Source organism: Eutrigla gurnardus (genome assembly GCF_963514095.1).
Source record: "Eutrigla gurnardus genome assembly, chromosome: 4".
NCBI lineage: Eukaryota > Metazoa > Chordata > Actinopteri > Perciformes > Triglidae > Eutrigla > Eutrigla gurnardus.
In genome coordinates this window covers 16,026,357-16,039,220 of record NC_139918.1, presented here as the reverse complement: position 1 = coordinate 16,039,220, position 12,864 = coordinate 16,026,357, and the positions used below count along the sequence as shown (strand labels likewise).

Genomic DNA, 12,864 nt, shown 5'->3' with positions numbered 1-12,864 from the left:
CAAGGGCAAGTGTGCTTCAGCAACTTATTGTGTTTGAGAAAAAACACAATAGTAACAAAAATGAAAATGTTCAGCCAAATATTCTGACCTCTGGCCCCTTGTGATCCCCTCCAAACCTCCATCTTTTCACCACCAACCAAAGCCTGTTGAATCCGGTTGAGTTAGAGAGAAACGGGAGGGAAGTGCAGGAGTGTTTCCGGTCAGAGGGCGGCGTTTGTTTACCAGCCGTGGAAGCAGCATGGCAGGAGCAGGTGTCATATTACAGCTGACCCTGATTTAGTCAGTTAGCCTGTCAGCTGACCAGGGCTCTCCCTCCGCCACAGCGTGCCCCTCGGGCCCCTACACTCAGAGGAACCAAGGCTTTTCTTTTATTACTCAGCAAAGGGCTAAAACAACAAGCCCGGGGAGGCCAGGCAACTGAAGGTCATGCTTGCTGGATTTGCTTCAAATAGAACATTCACTGATTCATTAACCAGAATAAATCCACTTCAGTAAACCTCTAAGTCATTTCAAGCGCTCGCACTGCCAGTCTTTCACAAGAGTTAACTATTGTTTTGTAGAAAGGTTATCAGACGTCACCTCACTGGATGTGTTCTACTCAAGTAAGATATTTTTTAAAGCTGCAATAATCAATATTTTTGTATTTACATGAATAAATAACATGTGAAGTGAAATAGTCACAATAGTTTGGTGACAAACCCACAGAGGAACAACACTGTTAGTCTTTCAGCTCATTGTTTTGGTTTTACGGCCCGCCACATCTCACCACTATGATCATCATTTCCAGTCGCATCAGGCAGCTGTTACTGAAAGTAACTCTACGTTACAGCCGAGCACCACAGCGGAGCATTTAGCAGCTAAAGAGCCAGAGATTTCCTTCAGAGGGTGGTGGAGACCAAAACAGAGCTTCAAGAGCGTGAATATTGAGCTTACTTATGCTAATGTTGCTCCGTGTCTTTTTCTTGATTCATTTAATTAATCCTTTTGTCGATAAAATGCCCACTACAGTTTCCTACAGCCAAATGTCTTGTTGTGTCCAACCAATAGTCAAATTTATTTTCTGTCTTTCATGAAAGAAAATAGCCTAAAATCCTCACATCCGAGAGGCTGGAACAAGCAATTGTTTCGAATGTTCTCTTAAAAGTGATTTAAATGATGATTCGATTATCAAAACAGGCCAATGATCGACTAATCGCCTCATGCTCTACAGAACATTTCTTTCCCATGAATATTAATCAAATGTGTGGGCTCCACCTTCAGATAAAGTAACCAGAGCTAAAGCAAATCCCACACATTCCACATAACTGTACAATCCTTGTCATGCTGAGACTGAGAGGCATGACATTTTTACACCCATGTAAAATATACTTGCGGTTTTCTTTGGAGCAGTGATGTGTCACAAGCTGTTGCAAACCTGTTCCACCCAGTGAAGAATGAGCGGGCACCAATTCAACTCCGGCTTGCTGGTGCAAGAGATTTTGAAAACATCATGCTGTCTTTTTTTCAACAATTGGCCAGAGTCGCTCTCAGAGGGGCTGGATTCAATTAGAAGTGTTTGTGTCCTTTGTCAAGCAATGCCATATGGCTGGAGACAGTGTGAGCACTTTGTGGGGCCCCGCTGTGCTGCGAACAATAGCTCAACCACTTTGACACGTTGTGCCACCAAGGAGGGGCATGCAGGGCCTGAGACCGAAGAAACCAGCATGCTTTATTTATCTTTTAAACAAAAAGTGTAATGTATATTGTGGGAGAGATGAAAAGTGAATCTCTTTTTGGCATCATGTGACAAACCAAAGGCCTCACTGGGGCTCTAATTATCAGCTGGTCCAACAGTACCTTGTCTTGCCTTTTTCTGCAGGAGGCGGCGCTGAGGAAGACCTGGTGGGAAGCCTGGGCTTGAGGACGGACACAGGAGAGCTGTCAGGCACAGGGATGGAGTAAACTCTCTGGACCACCACCTCCACATCGTGCCCCACAGAGCCCGCCTGGCCCAGCCCCTCGATAGCTTCGAGGAGAGAAAGGCTGCGTCTTGCTAAAACCCCTGAACCTCCAAAACTGCACAGAGAACGGGAGGCAACGACCTGAAGAGAAGACAGAGAGAAAAATGAGACTTAATGGAAATTTTGCATTACACTTTAGAACTGAAACGGTGCATCAAGTAATAATTAATTAAAATGTTACTTTCCAAGGAAAATCCCTGAAATCTGGTCATTTTTGACCCCATTGCCATTGTCCCCAGGGTCATCCCGACTTATTAGAAGCAAAAAACCAGACAAAAACTTACTTGACCTAGCCCGAGATCTGTACCTGCCTGGCAGCCTTCCAGACTGGCTCCAATGCTAACCCATAGGGGCAAGTTTTATCTGCTTTTCTGGGCCTCAGAATATAATTCCAAGACCTATGCAACACAGGTTGGGTCCATACGAGACACGACAGCACTCGTTTAGCTCAAATAGTGTGGCGAAACGACATAAATATGTGTGTTTTTGCATGGAGTTACTCACCTCAAATCACCCTGTAGACATTAGCAGTAGATAGCCGAGCGCGCGCTCATCCCTCCCACTCACAGCAGAAACGAAAACGTTTTCCTCATAGTTTTGATTTTGTATCCATAAAGAAACGATCGAGCAGTGCAGTCGTCATGTCCGTAATAAATCCATGAAGCTGTTATGTCCATATGTATGACTATGTTACAACATAGCAACGATTGCTTACAGCTGAACAGCAGCCCGTAGCCAAAACGATGCAAGTCTTGCGTGAGTTCCTGTCTGACGTCCTCACTCTGGAGCTGTTTTCACAAAATCAAAACTACGAGGAAAACGTTTTCGTTCCTGCGGTGCCTGGGAGGGACGAGCGTGCGCCCGGCACTCTACTGCTAATGGCTACGGGGTGATTTGAGGTGAATAACTAGCAAAAACATATATTTATGGGCCTGTGGGACCCTGGGGACAAAAAAAGTCAAAAATGACTGGATTTCTCCTTTAAGGAACCTGACATATGAATAATTGCTGGATATTTATTCAGTTGAATATCATATCGTAGTATATTTGACTTCCAACTGTTGGAAATTAGTGATCCATTTTTTTGTTATGATACAGTCCAAACAATTAATCTATCTAACAAAAAATAACACCACATACTCAAACACATTATTAAATTCACTCACACTATTACATCACACAGTAATAATCATGGTAATGAGCAGTTTACCATCACCCTGTTCTTAACGCTGCATTTGAAAGCTAAATCTTAGAAAGGAGGGCGTGGCCCACGAAACACTCACTCGCCGCCATCATTTATTTGTTCATTATTCTTGCCAATAATTGTATTTGTTCAAAGCAAACAACGATTCAGATTTAAGAAATCAAACATTCATACATACAAATAACATTACTGATGGATGTGAGTTTGATGCTCCGCATCTGTGATTTAATATGAATTTATGAAGAATAAAGCCACATTCATTTTCTGGATAGGATGTTGACATAAGCTTCCCGATGTGGGATATTGAAGTTTGTGTTTGCACATAAACAATTAGCCCCGAGTGGAACCACACAGCCAGTAACTCATTCAACTGGTGACATTTTTCTGTGATAGTGAGTTGGACTTAATGCATTAATAGCAGTTTGTCTGATGTCTTTTATAACTATATACACACTACATACAGTCCATTTTGAATTGGGATTTAAATGCAAGACGCATAATTCTGATGATATCAAAGCATGCATACTTGTTTGGCATCGATCTCCGCTGTGGTCCTGCATTCCTCCAGTAGTCCAAATACCTTACACAAAGAATAAGGACGACACCTTTCTGCAGAGAGCAGGCCTTGAGGAATGGACACGCTGGCCGGTTTGGTAGCAGAGGAGACTTTCTGGCTGAAGTGTGTGTTCAGAATAACGTCACAGCTGAAGCCCTCTATAGAAAGACTTTGCCTGCAAAGAGAGAAAGTTTGGGAGTGCTTAGATTCGGGGTACAACAGTTGTTGTATTCTACACTTTCTTATTGAGTTTGGGACTTTGAATTCACCATGAAATTATACAGATGTAAGGCGTTGGGATTCCATTGATAACAGACGCAAAGACTCATATTACATTACATGGAGGAGATTATTGCACAAACATAGGGGGGCGAGGAGCTCGAGACAGCTTGAATGTCAAACTCAGATAAGGTAGCAACCACCTCCACAGGTCTCTCCGCTCGGTACCAACCAGCGCGGAGCACTGACACGCCAACCCCCTCCGAGGCGAGAGAAAATACACAACGAATGCATCCGTCCTCTTTTTAACTTTACATTTTCCATGTAAGTGAGGTTCTTAAAAGGCAACACCTCGCAGGGCCGCACAGCTTGATTAAAACGCTTTCCAAATGTGACATCATGTATGGAAAAAAAGACTTCAACACCCGCCGCAATCAGGCTGAGAGCACGGTGGTGTAAAAAACATCAAATCAAATGCAAAGACTGCGTATGTGTGACCTTAGGTGCCCTGGTGTTTAATTTTACTCGCTTTTAGCTGCTTCCCAGCTCAGGTTTCACTCATCTGTGTGCGCGCCAAGGAAGAGATACCGAACTTCTTTGGAAAAATAACATTTCCGGTCACTGGTTTTGAGTCACGGGAGGTAAATTACACATACCTGAGTGGTACCGAGCCTGAGAACAAAACAACTAGAATAATAGATCATTAAATGGCACGTTGTTTACGATTCATCAGAATTACGACTTAATTTCTCCCACATGTGACATGGATAATAGTGTGATGATGGCTTATCACTGACTCAGAGCCAAGATCGCTGTGTGACTGGAAATGCTGGATGTGTCACAGCTCGTCTAGGTCGCTCGGAGAAATTAAACACGTAGATAAAAGCGCAAAACAATTGTTTGGGTGCTCACAAACACTCAATTCACTGTTCGTCTAATGAGACATTTGTAAAGTTGGTAAATTCTGCTTCTATCTTTGCTTCGGTGATTATGGTTATTTCAGTGGCTGTAGTTTGTAATTCTGTTTAGGCGTTTCTAATATTTAGTCTATCCTCCTTGATATAACATTGATAGCGTGCCCTGGATACTGTGTCCTTTTACAAAGCAAAGTAGAGCATTAATAATCATATTTACATTGATATCGAGATAGATAGTCAATATGTATAGCAAATAATGTAGAACGTGGATGGACAGTTACACAAACATCCTCATTTTAACAACTTAATAAAGATATAAATGATAATTTTGTCTTCTAAGAAGTATGTTTTGCAGGTTTTTGTCCCCGACTGCATTTTTACTGTACGTCCATGTAAGGCTTTCATCCCCCGCACTACATGCGGTCATCACTAATCTGACTATAAACAAAGGCACTCCGTCCGTCTGTGTGTGTGTCTGTTTGTCCATTGCATCACGTGAAGCGCTCACCTGATCTGCTTCACACTTGATAGGTGTATTGTTGGGGCCCGAGTTGGTGTAGTTTGGACTCGCAGAAATTCAATATTCAATAGGAGCCATTTAATCGATTTGATCATTTTGTGTTTTACTTTTTGGAGACACTAGGGGCACCAAGCACCAGGCCAAGCACTTGGGTAATAATAAACGCAGGTGTGTTTAGTGTCAGGTGATGCACCGGAAGGGACACGGTTATTTGCCACAAAGCAAGTAAGAACAGATCAAGAGAGGCAGCATGAACAAGTGTGTTTGCTTTGAACTGGAAATTAAAACAACACAAAACGTGAATCTTGCCTGAACTTGGACTACTTTCTTGCATGAGTACAGCCCAAACGAAATGGTGCTTTGGTGGCCTTTAGCGCAAGTTTTAATTTGAAGAAAATCTTTAACAAATAGCCACTACATTATTAATACACTTTGAATAAAAAAATGCAAGCAGGGTCAAACAGACCGCAATCTCGGGGTCTGAAAAGTGACCCCAACTTGGAAGTGCCTAAAAATTGTATTCTTTCTAAATGGCATCCTCCGGATGCAAAAACATGTGTATGAAAAAAGGACCCAACTCTCACTTGATTTATGACCTCAGTAAACATTGGAAACATGAGTTTATGGTCTCTCTCGCTAGTTTGAAGTCTTCTTTAATACAGCGTGTTTCATTTCACGTTAAGAGTAAAATAGATGATAAAGCAGGGTATGCTTCAGGGCGAACTCTTCTTCACTTGCTGGAGTTGACGAGCTACGAGTGGTTCCAGGGGCCATCAATGCGCCGCTCTGAAGGGCCACGCCCTGAACAGGCACTGCATTAGTGCATTCTATGTCATGCGTTGGCCACATCCAGTACATGATGTATGCTTTATCATGCCTGAGCAGATACTTAGGTGACTCATCCATTAGTCACTCAAATTAAAATTAATCAGACGGTCCAATAATCTAAGTCAATTATCAGGTGAAGATTTCTAAGGTTTGCTGGTTACACTTTATCATATTATAGGATTAAATCCTGAATCCTAGTCAGACTAAGCATGCAAACCCGACATTTCAGACTTGAATAATTACTTGAAAATGGTAATAATTCAAATTATATATTTCTTTTACACAAGTATATTTAATCAAGTACTTCACTTTAGTCCAATTTTGAGGTACTTAATTTGAGTATTTCCATTCTATGCCACTTAATCCTAATAAAGCCCTACATTTATGATTATTAGATTATTGACAGCATAACAATGTAGTTATTATAAGCTCTAATTTACTATATAAGTCAATTCTTATGAATATGTATGATGTTATAATTTCTTTACCTGTCTAATAATGGGTTCAAGCTATACGAATCTTACTTGTTACAATTCCTTATTAACGTGTACTTGATGACCTTGCATGCGAACTTTTGATATGCCATTCATCATCTCGGCAGAGATCTATTAATCAGCGAGAGCCATAGTGATTTATTAGTAGAGTGGAACGTTGTGCTCACAAGAACAGGTACAACATCCGTACAGGAAGTGTGACCCTATTGTGAACAGGTGAGTGGGCAGCAGCAGTCATCATCATCAGACAGGTAGCTGAGTTAAGGAGTGGCCCGGGCTGCTGGCGTCACAGCCTGTAAGTGAATAATCCCCGCAGGTATTTCCGCTCAGGCCTCGGCCCACTCACAACAAGGCGTGGGAGGTGGGAGGAGCGAAATACTCACTGCAGGAATTGTGGAGGAGTTTAACCCCTCGTGGGTCTTAGACAGGAAACTGATAAGAGGAATTTTACTAGATACACCGATGCACTAAATTCCAGGTTTTTTCCACTTCAGCGTGTCCTGTCGCTCTAGACATTGGACAAATGAACAACTTGTGTAATTACTTTAAGCTTGTCATCATCTTTTCTTGGTTATGACTAAGTCTTCTTATGATTTAAGGACTTTTTAAGGAGTATTGATCGATTTGAAATGTGGACCAAATGCTGGAACTGTTAAAAGTAATGAACAAACAAAAGAAGATTTGAGGAAGTGTGTTGAAAGGATTAATGATTCTTTGAGGGAGTAAATGGGAGCGTTTGCTGGGGGCTCCACTCTATCTTGTGATTTCAGGAATGGAATACAACGAGGAAGGAGAGGTGCTAAAGCCAGAGATACATTCAAACCACCATGTGTTTTCAATCTCGCTCCTTTGGCTCACTCCACTCTCTGCTCCCAAATGCTCCAGAAAATAATCCTACTGTGTTTTTTCCCCGGCTTGCTGGAAATGACCTAACTACTGCCAGGAAGAGGAATGTGAAGCATTCCCTGGAGCTGTTCGTGACGTCAGAGCGCCGAGGAGGCCCCTACGCTTCCGCCAGCCTGGATATTCCAGAGTACACTCAACCTAAACTCCCAACAGCTGGAGTCAACTGCTGCCTCGCTCCAACTCCAAAACAATCACACACACACACACACACACACACACACACACTGGCCACCCCTCCTAGCCTCTCCGCCCTGCTCTCACATCTGGGCCTTTGCTGCTCACAACTCTGCGCTGAGAACAGCACATTTTTAAACGCAAACTCCAAAAGAATTATGATTTCTACAGAATTAAACCAAACTTGGTTTCAGTGTTTTATATGTTTATATGTTCAAGCGTTGTATTCCGTCAGTCAGTATGCCTCCTCAGCATTATCTGAGGAGATCCTGTTACTCTCTGTCCTGCACATAGTGAGTCAGTCTATTGTGTAACTTGTTGGGTTTTTTGTAACGTTTTTTGCTCGCCTGCCATTAGATGATGACGTTAAAATCAAAAACAGGGAAGTACAAGAAAAAGTTTCACTCATCAGTATTATGTTCATGTTTTGTCATCCTATTAGCCACTTTCACCTTAGAGTTTTAAACAATATGTATATATTCCTATCAGATCTGAAACAACTATCGGCAGAAAGTGATTCGGCAGCTATTTTGATTCACTCATGTATTTCAGCAACTGTGAAACTCAAATCATTGTAAACTGATTATCTTTGGGTTTTTGACTGCTGTTTGGACAAAAAAAAAGCAATTATAAGAGATAATTGAGGCTCTAGACATCTTGCAATTAATCTTATATTGCAGGAAAAACCCCTAAAGTGACAAATTATCTTTATTACTATCTCCCAGTCAAAGTTTGCTGTAGCTGTTGCTTAACAGATGCCACTTTCAGACCCTGCAGCACCAAATATCCAAATCCAACTGCATGCAAACTGTGCTTTTCATTTAAATACCCCCTCCAGACACATTTTAAGGCATGATGTGCTTAAAATAACAATGTGTCTGAAGTTTTTTTCCACATAAAAGTTTCAATAGACATCTTAAGCTTTTGTAAAAGTAAGTGTAAAAGTATTTTTTTCCCATTACTCTTTATATTTATATGACAGTTTGTGCGTAAATGCAAATAATGTTCATTTGAAAAGTTTAAAAACTGAACAACATGTCTCCTGATTCACTGAAAAGTCTGGTCTAAGTGTATGTCCACTGGAGGTTTCAAGTTTCCTCATTAGACTTGTGTAAGTTGCGTACGTTCCCATGTTCAACTCAGATTTAAAGTGAGCACAGGAACGTAGATAAAGTTAAAACAGTCTTCCAGAGTCAAACTCTGCACACACATTATTCTGCAGTGAGCGTCAAACATCCAACAATAAGCAAAGCACATTTCAGAGTGGTGGAGGCTTTAAAAAGGGTGACATTTACTGCATTCCCTCACCAAGGCGGGTATATGTGGATGATATCTCTGGGTGCAGGAGTCAGCTGGGCTGCAGTCTCTCTGTTGAACAACACCAGCATGCAAGCTCTTCCCTCAGAGAGAGGGTTACTGTGCTGGTGGCCCTCTCCGGGAGGCCGGTGGTGCTCACAGTGCGCCAGTTGCATGCTGCACTCCTGCTGAACCTCCAGCACCTCCAGCACCAACACGCCAGGCCTGTCCACTGGAGAGCAGAGCAACAACAACACAGATGTTGAGTGTGTGCGTCTGTTTCGGTGTGCGTATGCGAGTGTGCGCTCATGCTCTCACGGACTTGTTCTCTCTGTGGGACTCATTACGCGCTAGGAGTGATTCACTTTCAGCGTCAGAACAATTTCGCACTGTAAGACTGTAAATCTGTTACTGAATCGGGCTGATTTCGATATAAAACTTAGTGAAGCCCACTGGCCAAGTGTGCAAATGCTTGGAATTTTACCACGGGGCTGACTGTGCCTTTGGCCCGGACAAGAAAGTTCGACAGAAATAATTAAGAGATAATGTCCCGAAGCTGTAAATCATATTGGAGATAAGAGCACAACTTGGCTGTATGTTATCTGTAAAGTTGAATGCAGTAAAACTGCAGGATGAGAGCTCACGGTCCATGCAGATCAGTGTCTGCGTACGCCGTTAACTATCCCTCGATGTGGCCGGAGGGCGAAATTTAATACGATAACATTAAATCTTATCAAAGGGATCGCAAGGGAGTGATTAAGTTTTAACATGCCTTTGTCCAAACATGAAACTGAAGCGCTTCATTTGTGCTCTGTGCCTTTATGTCCCAGAATACTAAATCAGCAGAGTAACCACTGGCACTAGGCCAAAAAGTGAGATTGTCCTCAAGTCCTCCTCTTTGCCTACAATGATCTACTAATTGTGGGCAGGGCATCATGTCAGTAAAACAATCCGAGGCCTGCGTTCGAGCGGACTTACTTCACACACATCAAACTGACAGCTACAAAGCTGAACAGGTGTCAAGTAACAGCATGATCTGGTAATAAGTGTTATTATTCTTAAGAATGTACCAGGCAGTGGGACAAATACAAATTAACAGACACTCCGCCTTGAATGGTTTGAAAACTCTACATAAACAGAAGTAAGTAATCGACACAAAAAGCAATATTGATCGGATGTTTAAAATGAGGTCAAGTCAACATTAACCTCCATGTTTTAAGCCTCCGTTTAACACAGTACGCTAATCAGACCGTCATGGCCGTGAAGTCTCGGTTGGATCAGGTGGGCGTTTTCTTTTTCCGCAATCAACTGTCACCTTAAAGCCACATCTTTCCTCCTATTATAAAAGGAGACACTTAACAAGAGAACAGAAGTGGTTTGGTGCACCACGAAACGGAAAAACAAACTAGGCAAGCAGTTTCCTGTCACCTACATATTGAGTTCACAGTTCAGGGCCACAGTGATCAACCTACAGCCAGCACTTCCTCAGCGCGGCCTCTCCATACGACTAAGTAGAGAAAAGAATCACGCCTGCTTAGAGACGGGCTTCATCCCACTCACAAATCAATGTTACACATGACAGTTGTTCAGAGGTCAACGTGTGCAGCATCCTGGGTGTAACTGTGGAGGTGTGTGTAGGTACGTGTGGATCACCTGTTGTTGTTGTTGAGGTGGCGGAGATGGACTGGTGCCTCCAGAAGCTAACAGCTGACCTCTGTCTGCACTGGAGTCGATTCAACCTCTCGGCAAGACCTCCACTGTACAACAAACAGAGGCAGAACACATGACGTTACTCGATAGACACCTGCGGCGCAAAAGCACATGCAAAATAGTTTATTTCAAAGAGGAAGATTTTCTGACGCAAAATGTTAAAAGCCTGCAGATAGCCATCTGTCAGATTTGGTGGGCTTGGAATGGCAGTGACATTTCGCACCCACATCATGACACCAGGTGTCCCTTTCATCAGCAGTTTTGCCGTGGAAACATTGTCGCCTGGTGACAAGCAATATGTGGTTTGACTTTGTGACCTTTTTTAGAGTCAATACACTCCATATATACATTATATACTAATGTATGGGTAGGGATGCAGATCACATCTACCAGATCAGTATTGGGCCAATACTTATTAAAAGGACCATACCAGTCTAATTCTGACTTCTCTCCATTACCAGAGATTCTCCGTCTTCAACACATCCTGTGTGCATCAGTGTCTCCAGTGTTACTTAACTATAGCTCAGCCTTCCTGTTTTAACCTCCGTTCACTGGCAATCATGTTGAAACCGCGTGTGAAGACACTCTACATAACATCGCTGGGTTTAGAAAATTCAACCTAGGGAAAATCACTGCATAGTTTATTTGATCTAAAATGACTGTATTACTCTAATAAAATCCATACAAATGTGCGCATTGATATCAAATCAAATGAGGATTTTAACGACGAGGTGATTTTAACTAAAGTATATTGAATATGGACAGGTTTATGTAAACTAGGTGGCCGATGACATGTAGGTTATTAACCCTGGTATGGCCCTTTAATGTCACCCAGATTAATGTCATTAAATAATTCTGTTTTTATCTGATCATTCATTCAGTCGTAGCCGGCTGCTGACTCAGGTTTTACCACCACGACAATCCCCTGGCCTAAGTTTAATAGTTACTAGTATCAGATTGTTTATGAGCTGATTGACTGAGGCATCATGAGCAGTATCACGAGACTAAGCTGAATTAGTGCTTCCCTAATTGCCTTTTAAAAATCAAGAATGACATTCAAACCTTTGAAATTTTCTTTTCTTTTTGGCAGAGTCTTCAGGAGTCTTGGACTGCCACTGGGACTGTGGTTTCTGAGGCGTCTGCAGCATGGCCTGAGCCGATCTGACCCAGTCACTCACTGACCTTTTGCTGCCCTCACCAGTTTGGAGAGGAGAGTCCGGTCTGCTCAAAGTCATAGCGGCGTCAGTATTCTCACTGTCAGACACATAGCCTGAGATCTCCAGCTCTGTCACCTATGATTAAAAAAAGTATAAATATTATTTAATGTACATTAAAAACAATGATTTGACCCAATTTTGAAATATGTCATGTTTGGATTAATTTTAACATTTTAAAGTGTTAAATTAGAGATAAAATACCGCTATATATCAGGGGGGATATTAGAAAATGAGCCTTCATTAAATTCACAATGAGTCATTAAAGATCAAATAAAATCAATCATACGGCGGGCTGTTTGATTTACTGGTACACTGTCAGGCTGATTAATTAAAAAGAAATGAGAACTTCATCTTTTTTTGCTGTCTCACTGCTCACCTGAGGGAATCAGTTCTCATGGAAAAAGCCACGAGAAACCTGAGTTCCTGTCATGTGCAGACAAGACCAGCATACCAGGCTCTGTCAGCCAACGTGCTTTCGTATTTGAATCAACTTGACCCTTCTAGGCCGAGTGCCAGCAGACGTCACACTCTAACCAGCTACAGAGAGAAAGGAACACTATGTTCCTGGCCCGGGATCAAAAATGTTTTCACCCGGCACTGAAAGCATTGTGAGTACACAGCTCTGCGCAGCCTCATCCCCCCGCATGTTTTCCTGAACAAACAGTAGTAAAAAGATGTTTACAGCCGTGCTCTGTGAACGCACCCCTAATCTAGCAAAGAGCCCCGATGTGGTGGAGGTTGTTGACCCGTTAAGCAGCTGATGTTCGAGCACTGGGACGCGCTTCATCTGGGAAGCGGCCATTCTCTTCAGCCTTGAGATGCA

At 42.4% G+C, this 12,864-nt stretch overlaps 1 protein-coding gene across 1 annotated transcript in view; it reads right to left on the bottom strand.

Annotated features, from left to right (window-relative positions):
• Window positions 1-12,864, bottom strand: part of spidr (scaffold protein involved in DNA repair) — a 31,098-nt gene that overhangs the window by 11,960 nt on the left and 6,274 nt on the right. The window contains exons 6-10 of the mRNA XM_084008182.1: window positions 11,887-12,116; window positions 10,768-10,871; window positions 9,127-9,346; window positions 3,731-3,935; window positions 1,837-2,081 (exon numbers count right to left, since the gene is read on the bottom strand). Of these exons, the coding sequence (XP_083864308.1) occupies window positions 1,837-2,081; window positions 3,731-3,935; window positions 9,127-9,346; window positions 10,768-10,871; window positions 11,887-12,116 (1,004 nt within the window). The remainder of the gene's footprint in view (window positions 1-1,836; window positions 2,082-3,730; window positions 3,936-9,126; window positions 9,347-10,767; window positions 10,872-11,886; window positions 12,117-12,864) is intronic.